The 13026-nt window shown below is 47.8% G+C and overlaps 1 protein-coding gene across 4 annotated transcripts in view; it reads left to right on the forward strand.

The window, feature by feature from the left end:
• Window positions 1-2169: 2169 nt before the first annotated feature.
• The window catches only part of SLC35F4 (solute carrier family 35 member F4), a 129504-nt gene continuing 118647 nt past the window's right edge, over window positions 2170-13026 (forward strand). For 3 of the 4 annotated variants that reach the window (XM_087748046.1, XM_087748048.1, XM_087748049.1), the window contains exon 1: window positions 2170-2483. In XM_087748046.1, coding sequence (XP_087604172.1) covers window positions 2381-2483 — 103 coding nt within the window. In that variant the 5' untranslated portion in view covers window positions 2170-2380. The remainder of the gene's footprint in view (window positions 2484-13026) is intronic. The other variant, XM_087748047.1, reaches the window with a different exon arrangement.

The raw sequence follows: 13026 nt of genomic DNA on the forward strand, positions 1-13026 counted from the left end.
GTCACATAGTAAGAATTCAGAAACAATACGAAGCTGCAATTCATTATAAGCTTTCAAAGAGACAGAGGGTAGCATGGTGCATCTATTGCATAGAGTGGTGTTGCAAGGGAACCACAGTCAGGAGTAATTTCAAGAATGGCTTTGCTTATATTATCATCTAGTGATGTCTAAACATGCACAGCATGTCCTTGAAAGCCTAGGGATAAAAGGAAGAGAGGAGATGAAAAATTAAGCCAGACCTAAGGTGTTTGGAAAGAATTTGAAGCTTAGAGTTGTTTCTGGGCATATTAGTTTAACCTTCAAATGAACCAGGCATTTCTTTCCTTCTCTGCAAAGTAACACTTTTAAGTCCCGAAATTTGACTTTGAAGCTGAGATCAATGCTGGTAATGTTCTCATAACACCAACTCCCACTGGAGGTGAAATTGGGAAGGGGGGGACTTGTGGTTTATTCAGAGATTCCACACAACACACCAGGCAAGTGATTTTTGCATCAACTGTGCTTCCCTAACTAGGACAGAGAATTTTAATCTTGCAGAAGGGGTTAGAGCCTTACCAGCTCCTCCTCACCTCTCAAAGCCAACTAATACATGGTCTGCCTCTCAGCCGCTTCTGTCCCACAGTCTGTGAAATCCCGGAGTGGTGTGGGCTGCTTATAACACTCCACAGATCAGAAGTAAAAAGAAAACATCTGCTGTCAGTTGGTGTAAATTCACCAGGCAGGAGTCTGTGCTTCTGTTGGACAAATACAAAAAAATCTGTACATTGAAAAACATTAAAAGTCACTAATCTTGTTTCATAGCTAGCCTAAAAGGGAATGATGAAGCTGTGAAATGAGCTATATTTTGAATTCCTGAGTTATAGGTGATTGATTTATCCCTGATTTGTGACTGCCCTTAGGATTATCTAGCAGTGTGGCAGGAGACAAGAAATCAAGATCAAAAGAGTATTTAATATCTTAAGTGCATTTATTAGATCTACATTCATACACCAGAAAAAGTTGCTCTTCAAAGCACCGTATGAACACTAACCAGTTAATGACTCCCCATGCAAAGCCACAGCAACGGCTATTTTTAATACATCTCTTATTTGTTTGTGCTTATAAAAGGCTGTTTTGTGCCATCAGCTTATTTAGCCAAGCACAGAAGGGAGAAGAATGAAAGTGAACAGAGGAGGAAGCAAGGAATATGAAACAGCTTGTCCGGGTTCCCCGTGCACCAGTTAATGGAAATTGCTGGACAGAAAAAGAGTAGGTGAAGATAAGGCATGAAAAAGCCACAAAAACAATGAAAGGGCTGGAAAAAAGTGAGTAGATTACTAGATAGAAATACATCTTGGAGGAAAAAAGCCTAGTTACTAATGATTTCAGTCTAGCAGAGAAGCATAACAAGGACCAGTAGCAGGAAAAGTCAAGTAATTCAAAGCCTGATTTTACCAATGAGTTACAAAGCCAAACGGTGAATTTCTCACCTCTTTTTTCAAATGCAGGCAAAGATTGAGAGGCCATCCTATGGACAGACCTTAGTTAGAGCAGGTGCACAACCTGCTGGGGTGGGAGAGGGCAGATATCCCTCCTTCTCCTCTGAACTTCCCTGCCACCGCTGAGGTCTGAGCCATGGGCTCCTCTGGTGGGACATGGACAGCACGAAGCGGTGAAAACTTCCCCCCCCCGAGAGTGCTCTGAAGCCAAATTTTGCCTCTGTCCTTTCTGTGACATCTGTGGGCAGATCTGGGAGGACAGATCTGAGGATCCGGACCTGCAGGTCTGTGGTTTGCAGGTACCGTTTCAGGACATCTTCCTCGCCGATGTCAAGCCCTGATGTACCAGCGCTTGGGAAAGTGCCGACTGTCCCGCAAGCCGGAGTAAACCCCCTCAACTCCACAGACAACCGCGTCCCTTGGGCAGTCACCAGCCGGGGGAGGATTTGGGGGGGCTTGGCAGGAACAGGGTGACACCGGGGTTTCTTTACATAGACCAAAGCCGCCTGAGCACGGGGCTCGCCGCCTTGAGGAGAGACCCCTCATCCTGCCGGGGGCATCGAGGCGGCCCTCACGCCCCCTTCCCGCCTCAGCTGCGGCCCAGAGGGGCCGCCCCACCCGCTTCGTCCTTCTCCCGCACCGCCGCTTGCCTCCCGGGGCTGGGCGGGTAAAGGGCGGGCGGGGGTGGAGGGGAGGCCGGGCTGGGTGCGGGCCGCCGCCGCCGCGCTGCGGAGCCCGTCCTGCACCAGGCGGCGGAGTCAGAGCGAGCGCCCCGGCGGCACCGCAAGCTGCGGCGGCCGTGCCCGCACCGCCTTCCTCCTCCTCCTCCTCCTCCTCTCCTGTCAGCCCCGCTCGGCTCCGCTTCCCGCCCGGCCGCCCCGCGCGCGCGGCTCCCGCCCTCTATGGATGGGAAAGCAGCACCCAACGGCGTGGCCACCATCGAAGACAGGATCTTGCGGATCACGGGCTACTATGGATATTACCCGGGCTACTCCAGCCAGAAAAGTAAGGCGCTCTCCCGACCCTTAGGGGCGTGTGGGTGAGGGGGGGGTGTGTGTGTGTGAGGGTGCCCGTTGCCCCTCAAAATGCCCTCCCCATCCCTTAGGGGGGGCGTGTGGGGGGCCAAGGGCGGCTCCCTGCCCGGCTCTCCCCTGAGGAGACGCGGCGGGCCCTCGCCGTCTTCTCCCCGCTCCAGCCACGCTCCTCCACCGGCGACCCGGTGGGTCGCCGGTGGAGGAGCGTGGCTGGAGCGGGGAGAAGACGGCGTTTCTCCATGCAACTTCGCCGCCCGCGGCTCCATCCTGCAGCCCAGCCCTCCGGCGGGTTGCGGGGATCTTTCATTATCATTTTTAGGTTTATTTTTTATTTCCATCCTCCCCCCGCCACCTCCACAGGACGGCGGGGGTGGGGGGTTTGCTCGCCGGGAAAGTTTCGGTCCCGGTGGGTTCCCCCCCCCCGCCTCACCCGGGGCGGCCGCTTCAGCCTGAAGCTCCTGGATTATTCATCTTCCTCATAAAACTAATTAGATTATTCCAGAAAAGTGGGGAGTTACCGAGGGGTTTTCCTTCGTGACATTTTAATACGAGACACTTGTGGTTTAGGGGTTTGATGTTGGTTTGGTTTTGTTTGTTTGGGTTTTTTTGTTTGGTTGGTTTTTGTTTGTTTGTTTTTTCCTTTAAAAGAAGCAGCTGAAATTAAAGCGGTTGGTCCTTGCAGAAATCCACTATTTTTGCTGTTGAAGTTTTTAATGACGAGCAGCGGGTTTCTAGCAGCTGGGAGAACCTTAGTGGGTTTCTCGGAAATTGTGGCTGTCCCAGCGCTCCGTAGAGCTATTTAACGGGGAAAGTTAGGCTAATGAAAGAAATGATTCATTTTTACCACCGAGGAAAGGGATGCATTAGGGATTTATTGTCTAACAGTTGTTCCGCAGTTCTCAAAACCCCCGACATGCCACAACTTAAAAAAACAAAAGGGGAATGGGGGCAAAGTAGGGGGGGGGGGGGGGGGGAAGGAAAGGCAAATACCCACCTTAGTGAGGTGAGCACTAAGGAGCAGACTTTCTTCTGCATATTTAAACTCCCCTTGGAATCAGAGGAGGTGAACTGCTTTCCAGAACAGGCAGTGCAGTACTCTACCGCCCTAATACAACAATAAACCAAAACACAATTAATAAACTGCTAATTCAGACAAACATGTCTGTGGGCTTTTTCTGACAGAGGAAAGCCATGCATTGAAAACACTTAAAAAAACCCCAACCCTTTGTGTAACAGTCAGCTGAAAAAGCAAACAGTCAAGCCCAGTGGTTTTATTCAGCTGTTATTCATAGCATGCTAACGGCATGGCAGGTGTTAGGATCATTTGGAGAGGTCAGTGGTTTGACTGTAGTCAGAGGAGTTGGGAAGAAGCTCAGCGCAATCTGGAGGAATGGCTGCATGACCATTAGTCCAGGGACTAAGTCTGAGCTAGGTGGGACCTGCGTCCCCAATTCTGTGCTGGCTTCAGAGGATCTCTACAGATTTACCGGAGAAGGATGAAGATACTGGCTTAATACTTTGTCGCAAGTTTGCTTCAGTGGCAGAAAGCAATTTTTCAGTCTGAAGCAACGCTCCCACTCTCTATCAAAATGCAGACCTGAATTCAGTGTTGGCAATGCAAGTGGCTCTGCACGGGGGCACCAGGGAGGCCAGGAGAGGACTGCCCGGACAAAGAAAAGCTGTCTTAGTCCAGGACCAGGTTCTGCAGATGCTACAAAGTGCATCTGCTTAAAATTAGATACAGCATGCTGGGAGAGGCCAAGGCTTTCAAAAGTGCTGACTCTTGGGATTTTATTGTAAATTTCCTAGCCTTTTGTACCTTTGTTGTAGACTGGGTGCTGAGGAAAAAAAAAAAAAAGTGATTAGCGTCTCAGGTTTTGCTGTTTGAAGAAAATAAGCAAAATTTGCGGTCATCATGCTTAAAGAGGAAAACTGGAAGTGCGTAACCCGGGGGTATCCCAACACTCAAATGCCCTCAGCTAAATGAAAAGCATGCACCCCCCCCTAAACTATGAATGCTTTTTAAAGCAGTATCATAAGTTTTGGAACCATCATTGTAAGTTTTGGAGCACTTGCAGTTGGCGAATGACTACCTTGTCCTTGTGGCTGTGTGTTTTGTGTTTATAAAGTGCTTTAATATGTTGGGATTTTCATGAAGATGTTCTGCCCCTACCTGGGGAAAAAACAGGCATCCTTCAGGCATCTTGAACGTATAGCCTCTTGGCACTGAGGCAGCGAGAGTTACTCTTGGAGGTCCTGGCTTGGAGATCTTACTCCATTCCTGTGTCTAGGCTGAAGTATTGCCTTCAAGTGGTGTTGCTTCAAAGTGCTTTTGACAGTTTTGCTATCTAATTGTTCAGCTACAGCACTGTCAAAATATAAACACTCAAGGTGGGAAGTTTGTACAACGAATTATTAATGTACTTGATACCTCAGTTTATCTTGGTGAGGGCGTGATTTTGTCACCACTATCCAAATGCAGTTTTAGTGCAACTGAACCATGCCGGTGCCTCTTGCTGGAGAGCAGTGTGTTGGTGTCATGCAATGTGCTCAAAATTTCAGGTAGGTCGTATCCCTACCCTCCCCAGTGGCAGAGGAGCCGTTGTCCTGCCATATGCCCGAACCTGTAGCATGTGCAATCGTCTGCTTGCGCTGTCACCTTGGTCCTGCGTGGGTCTGAAGGGTGCCTGAGGAAGAGGGCAGCTGAGGATGAGCTGTTGCCCCTGGGATGGATTTGTGCTGTCTGCTTCTTGGGTATCCCTTGGGTCTGATCAGGGAGCTGGCTGGGCACCAGATGGGGATGTTATTTGGATGATGACAGCCTGCTGATGGCCCCCACCTTCCTTGAGGCTCCTCTTTGTCCCCAGCCTGCTGTGCCCAGCTAGGGACAGGCAGATTTCTCTTGATGAGTGAAAGTGAAGGCAGGGGGTGAGTGGCTGCTGTTCTGCTCACTCTGCCGGGGGGGGGGGGGGAGGGGCTGGAAAATGACCAAAAAAGCCCAAGGCTCTGTGAATTGTGCAGATGATTTACGTCCTTCCCTTAGTGGATTGGCATGTATTCCATGGTTTAACAGGAGACCGTGCCTAGGTTTCTTGTGTGAAAGCTAAAGAGTGGTCACAAATCGTCTTGAAATCTAATGTCAGAGATCTGTAGTGTTCAAGAGCTGTTATTACCAGGAACTGCAGTATCTTCTAGAGACTTTTGCTTCATCTTCTATATTTGTGTGCACTAACCTACTTCAGACTTGGGAGTGTGCATATGATGTTAATTTTGTTAATTTTAAGTCAGGCACTTCTATCATTTTAGTTATCCTTGAAAAAAGAAAGCTGTTAGAGAAGGAAAATAGCTTCTTTATTTCTTTGTAAGTCATCTGACTAAGCAGAAGCGTGTATTTTGGTCCGGTATTTGCATTTATGTATGTTGCAAAAAACCACCCATATCCCACATAGTAAGTCACAGGAATTGGAGAACGATATGATGGGTTGTTTTTCCCCCCACCTTGTGGCTGAGATGAAAAGGGCTCTTCCTGATCCCAGTCATCCTGTACCTTTGGATGCATGGCTTGATCCCTCAATTCCTGCATCTAAAATGTACAGAGTATGTATGAGGTCTCTGGCTTCTGTGGGAAGGACGAGGGGCTGTGTCTGTCTTCCAGTAAATGTCTTCAAAGTTACTCCATAATTTCCCAGGGCACAGTGCTGGTGTAGAACAGAGGCTCTCCAGCCTTTGACCTGGGGCTGCAGATGGTGCTCTCCTGTTCGTGGCCCCTTGGCTTCACGTTTAAATGTGTGCGTTTTCGTACGGTCTGATCCAGCTTTTCCATATCTACAAACAGTGGGAAACCCTATTCCCTCTCCTGATCTTTGCCATAACTTCTCATTCTTCTCTTACTTCTTGCTGGTAATACAATCATGTTTAGTGTCTCCAGTCTTAAGAGTATTTATGGGTTTTGGTTTTTGTTTTTTTGTTTTTTTATTTGACTCTTTCCAACTGCCACCCCATCTGCCTTTCATCTCAGTACTGAAAGCTTTTTTGCTTTCACACCACAAAGTTCCTTTCCTTCAAGTCTGTCCTAACACCATTTCTGTGCCTTCCACTGAATGAAAACTGCTCCAGCCAAAGTTTCTCATCTCTGATCTTCATCAGCTTCACCAAGTCCACCTCCAAGTCAAGCAGTTTCTGCCTATGTAATGTTTTTTTGCTGGAGCTGTTTTCACCATCCACAAAGTTTTATGTCTTGTCCTGGCTCTCAGCATCGCAGATCTGCAGTTCTGTAATGCTGTTTTCTCAGGCCCAGACAAGAACAGCATAACTGTACTGAAAATGCAGTAGCTGCACTTGTTCTCTTAGCTCTTCACACGGGCCATCACCTTCTCTTTTTCATCATGCTTGGAGAGCTGCTCTTAATATGTTTTTTGGGAACAATATGCAATGTGTCTTGTTTCCCACCGCAGCAGGCCATGAAGGCCAATCTTCAGCAGGCACTTTTAAACATTTGTGCCTCGTCCCATGCTGCTTCGAGCTCCCCTTCTCCTCTCCTTCAGACCTGCCTCGAAACCCTGGAGTTGTGTAAGCTCCTAGAAGCAGAGGGCTGTCCTGTGCCCGTGCCGCAGCGGGGACGTCGGCTGCATTCCTGGTGTGACACTGGGTGACCACTCCTCTGGTGCCGCTGCATGATCAGACGTGTCTGCCAGGGAGCTGGAAAGCCCTGGCAGCAGCCTGTGTCCTTAGCAGTGCTTGGCAGCTGGGAAGAAACGCTGAACCTGTCCTTAACGGTAGCAGAGTTGCTGAAGAGAATAAGCTTTGTGTTTTCTTACTTCCCTAGAACAGCTCAAGCAAGGTTTTGCAGTTTAATTTGGCAAGTTAAGCCTCAAGTCAGCAATGAACTTAAGCATCTGCTTAAGTGTGAACTTGCACTAAGCCACTGGGCTTTGACAATGTGTTTAAAGTTAAGTCCATGCTTAATTGCTTTGCTTAATAACACTGGGATTACAGGCACGCTGAGCCAGCATCAGCAGCTTGGCGCTTTGGCTCTCTGAGCAGAGTAAAAGGTTGTGGAGGGGAAATCTAACTCCGAAACATTGGAGGGAATTTTCTTCTGGTTATTACAGCAGCTGTGCCAGCAGCTCTGCTGCAGTACGAATCACATGGCAAACCCAGATCATCTCCATGCTTACTGAACGCCGTGACCTCCTGGTGGCTTGTCCCTTCCAGCGAGAGGAACAGGGCCTCAGTCTGTTTACTGGAGGCACCCAGCTGCTTCTCCAGCCGTTCGCAGAGCCCTCGCTTTCTCTGTGCAGAGCATGCACAAGGGGAGAGACTGGGAAAGGAGCAGTCGAGGAAAGCCGCTTTGAAATTCCTGGTGGATGAGGCTGATTTCATCGAGCTGTGTTTGAGGGGGCCTGGGAGGGAGGCAGTGGTGTCTGAATCAGCCTCTGTGAGACCTGAAGAAGGCTGAGGGCTGCTTCAGCTTGCACCGGTTGTGGCAGCTGCTCCTCTGCCACCTGGTAGTGTTTGGGTTGCAAGGACTCCAGATGCAGGCCTGGGCTGGAATGAGCTTTATTTCAAAGCCCTTCCTTTCCCTAAAGGACAGGGTTTTTCCATAGAAGAGTTACACCCAGCCCTGTTTTTAGGGAGAGTGTGCTGCAGTGGGGGCTGGATTGCAAACTGTAGATTTAACAATCTTTTTCCCTGCTAGCTCTGGGGTCACAAGGGGATGTCACAGCATGGGGTGCAGTCCTGTTGTAGTTGCTTCCTCCTCACAGGCTTGTCTCTCTGTTCAGGAAAAAAAAAAAAAAGTATGGCTGTGTATCAGCACCGGTAGCAATAACTTATGAAGTAATTTCTTTCAACAAAACAGATTTTATAAATACTCCGTTGCCCACTAATTTTGGCAAGACTGGGTATGTATTCTTTAATGGAGTAGGGCCAGGCTTTGTGTGGAAGGACGGTATGGCAGCCTTGCACTTGTGGCTGGAACCTGGGACCTCCCCTTCACTTGGGAACTCAAAGTGTTTTGGAGGATGAGTGGTCTCATTAGCTGGCAGGAGAGGGAACTGGTTCAGTCCTGGGCCTTGTCAGGGACTGATTCGGTCTCTTTGGGTCAAATCCCTGGGGAGCTGAGCCATGAAACTGCGGTACCTGAGTATGCCATGGCATACGAGTGCGGTTCTGAACAACTGAGGGCAGCAGGGATGAATTTAAATCAGGAAGGACACCATGGGGACCAGGGCAATGGGGAGCATACCCTTGCAAGAAGGGACTGACAGAGCTTAGCTCGTGTAGGCTAGCCAAGATGGGAACATGGCTGCTGCTGCTCCAAATACATCTTGGGAGAATGAACAGGGAAATGTAGGAAAGAAGAGTTATTTAAACTGAAACGGCGTGTTGGCACACAGACAAATAGGCATGAACAGGCCATGAATAAATTAAGGCTGGAAATTAGCAGAAGGCTGAAATTAATGGCCAAAAAGTCTCTCCCAGTCTTATGTATCTAAATAAGAATTATTTCCCAAGCTTTAAAGATGCCTCATAAAGAAGTTTGCCAAGATTTTGAGAAAAATTACTCCTATTTGGCAGGGGAAATTGAGACAGTAAGGTGTGGGGGAGGGATGTTAATTTGCCAGAGATTGCGCAGAACAAGCCGTAATGTTTGATGGAGCGATCTCTTCCTCCGCTGGTGACTGCACAGCAGGTCATGCACTGCACCTGGCCTGGTGCTAAGGTTGGTAGAGGTGCTTTCAATAACCTTGTGGCTTTCTACGTGTGCTCTCTGCCTGCTCTTCAGTTCCTCTGCCTTCTCATGCTCATTTGCTCCAGCCCTTCTTGCAGAAAGGCTTCCTCGCTGCCTGGCCCTCCAGGTGATGGCTGGGCCGTGCCTCACACTCCTGCGTGGCACGGCTCTCCGGCAGCCTGCTGCTTTGCCTCACTTGCACTGATTCACCTGAAGTGGCTTTAAGCTCACTCAGCTTGCTGTGATCATGGCAGCATGCAGCTCCATGCATGCAGCTTCTTTTCTTGTCTTTCCTAAAAGAGCTGCTGCTGCATATAGCTCATTAAGAAATGACCAGGGTATTCCATGAGCTCCTGGAGTTCTTTTAGAGTGCACAGAAGACATATCCCTTATTTTTACTGTCCTTCCAGTGCTCTTTTCCTTACGTTGTCTTCCCCATCCACTCAGGCAGGCAGATGCATCTCTGGTCTTGGTTAAACATGGTAAAATAATATTCCAAAGTGCCAGATGGTTCTGAGCAAACCTTTCCATGCTTGCAGTCCTTTTTTCTCAGTGGTTTTAAAAAGTTTGCAATTATTTCTTCTGCACATTTGGAAATTGATGGGCTTTTGCTCAGCTACCTGCATGGGAATTCACCCATGAAAGTGAATTTGTGGCTTCCTGCTTGTTGAACAACAATAATGAATAATGAAAATGCCTGCAAAAAAAGTCACTGTCTCTTTGTGGCAAATGTGCAAATAGGGTGGGGGGAAAAAAGTGAAGTGCTTAACTGACTGGTTAAATTATTCACCAAAAGTAAGTGGACCAGCTCTACTCTAGTGAGACAGAAAATCTTTTTTTCTTGCAGTAAGGTGAAGTGGGACTCCCTGGTGGCCTACAGTTTGGGCTGTCCCTCTGCAGAGTGGCAGATTTCACTGCACAGAGATGGAATCTGTAACGTTATGCCTAGCTAATACCCAGGGCATGGCTCACACGGCGATGGCAGAGCTGTAAGTGACGGCATCCCGGGCACTTCGAGTGGCAACAGTGAATTTATTCAAAGGCGCGCAGTATGCGTTCAAGTCACAGGCTTTCGCTGTATCTGCCACACAAAGAAGACCTTTCTGTTATTACTTCAAAAACATATTGATTCTTCCTAGACTTCACTTGCAAATACTCGTGATAAAATGGACTTGCCCTTTCCTGCAATCAGCTAGGCTGGATCAGGGGTAGCAGAGTGAGGGAGTGAGAACGGTGTCTCTGCTGTCCTTTTGTAGAGGCAAGGGAGTGACAAAGGTGTCTCTGCTGTCCTTTTGTAGAGGAAAGGAAGGAGGAGCTGATTTGCTCCTGTTCTGGTTTCCTTATGAGCTAAGGCAAGGGAGCAGGATTGAGGTCTAGGGTGGAAGATGGTGTTTCCTGCTGTTTCTGCAAATCTTAAAGCTGTTCCTTATTTCAAAGCTGTCCAGTCTATTTTGTCTGATGCAAGAACAGCTCCCATGCCTATTTTGATTCTCATTTAAGTTTCCAATTACATTTTGGGGGGGGAGAGGAAGGGAGAGGCAAGAACCAGCATGGCAGTTCATGGGCCACTATGACTGCACCAAAACAGTTCCACCAAATCCACTACTAGACCAGTCATAGACCTGGTAGCGATCCCTCCATCCAGAGTGAGAAAGAAGTTGTAGCTTGAGGTCAAGCTGGTGACTCTTCCAGTTTTCTTCCTTCCTGTTTTGGGCATTTTGTGCTTGCATTGTGACTGGGAAGTTGCTGTTTATGGCGCTGAATCAGTATTGCTTGAGCAATTGCCTGCTGAAGCAATATACAGTACAGCTATCTCTGTTGCTGCAGAGGCTTAGTCTTCAGGGGGACGTTTTTGATGAGGACTAACACACACCTTTATTATTAATGGGGTAGTTGGAGATGCTGTGCACTTTGCTAAAGAATACTTTCCTGTTGGGGACTGATTTTTCTTATGATTCATAGGAACACAACTGTGCAGGTCCATTCCAGCTAATGGGCATCATATACCTGAATGTCTAAGGACAATACTGAAATCACGTGCTGCTGTGCCGGTGTGAGATAAGTGTGAAACAGGATTGGAACACATGTTCTGTGTCGGAGTGCTCTGAGACAGAAAAGCGATTGCATTAGTTTGCATGGTGTGATTTATATTCGGCATCTTGAAGTAAGGTAGCATAGTTGTTATAGTGCAGTTGATAGTGCAGTTGTTATGACCCTTTTCTTTTCTATGTCTAAATCCTGGGAATTTTTAATCCTTTCTTAGACAAAGCTTGCCATGTGGAGTTTTCAGCCTTGGAATCGTGTGGGTGCAGATTGGGGTTTTTCTCTGCAGTGCCAGAAATAACCTGTTGTGTGATGCATTACAGGGGCTAGAATTTGTAGCAGCTTGTGTGCAAGTGGGATGCTTCGCAGTGTTCCACCAGAGGAAATTCTTCAATGCTGACAGCATGGATGGTAGGGAGGTTAACTCTTCTTGGTGTTGCTGTACCACGGTTTGGATTTCTACCTGAGGAGGATTGGTTCTACATGTGAGAAAGCACTGGCTCAATTCTCAGTACTCAGTGAGGCTGCTAACACAAAGAGCAGGTGGAAAATGAGTGAACTTAGCATTTACCAGGAAGATGGAAAAGAAGAACACATCTGATAAAGTTTTCTAATTTTCTGTCAATTCTTGCTTCCTTCCAGGGTGGGATGGAATGGGAAAAAAGTGAGGAATTAGATAAGAAGAAAACTTTAAATGTTTTGAGAACATTTCTTCTGAGAAAAAAATTCAGACTGGTGAAGTGTCTGGGATATCACTAAAGAAGTGCCACTTTTCACATGCATTGAAAAAAGAACCTTGGAGGAAGGAACAAAAGACATTTTTCAGCTGAAAAACATAGTTGAGCTGTTGTTGGCGTGCCCAGCCATATGTGTCCTGCTGAGGTGATTCATCCAGTACAAGGCCTGCCTTCTGTCACTCTTCTTGGGGGACCCTTTGGCAATGGGCATGGATTTATCTGTGGTCGTGTGCCACAAAGCTTGGCGCTTGCAGGGAGCATTGGACTGACTTCAGTGTGCAGTTAATTGCACAACTGTCATCTGACCTAGTGTCTTCACGGAGGTGCGGATCCAGGAATATCCCTCCTGAAGGCCATCTGCTCTCAGATGCAGACCTCACTGGCTGTTCAGAGGGCAACTTGAAAGGCTGAGGTTGTACTTCACCTGTAGATGCGCTGCGGCGGGCAAAAGCACTGAAGAGGCTGCTTAGCTGGGTTTTCCAATGCATCCTGTTTGTTTCCACACATTCAGTGCTGGAAAGGAGGTTAATTAGATCAAATTAGGGCAACTCTATTTCTAGCTAGGGTCTGTGCAGTGTCTTTGTGCACATCTGCTTTGAAGTGAATTCAGAGCAACTGTTTTGAGCATCCTTGTGAAGACAGGCATCCTTGGCTATGGGCTGAGAGAAGTCAGCTAGAAGAAAAGATGTCTGTGCGTGGGCAGACTCTAGAGAACTTGCTTAAACTTAGGTATTCACACCGTGCATAGATGCAGCAGTGGCCCTTCGGAGAGCCAAAGTTTCTAAGGCAAGTGCCTGGAAATACCACTCTGGTGAGCGTGTACATGTGATTTAGCTGCAGCGCTCTCGAATTTTGTATGGAAAACTTTTAGAGGCATTTCTTTGAAAATGTGCCTCTTAATTGCTATTGGTGTAACACATTTATACAGTGTAGTGAAGTTTCATAGCACTTTGTGGAGATAAGACATTCCTTATAGTCTGCTGCTTTAAGGAGGCTAACAA

The sequence above is a fragment of the Nipponia nippon genome, unplaced genomic scaffold (assembly GCF_047370975.1).
Source record: "Nipponia nippon isolate SJK-2023a ecotype South Korea unplaced genomic scaffold, ASM4737097v1 scaffold_11, whole genome shotgun sequence".
Classification (NCBI taxonomy): Eukaryota; Metazoa; Chordata; class Aves; order Pelecaniformes; family Threskiornithidae; genus Nipponia; species Nipponia nippon.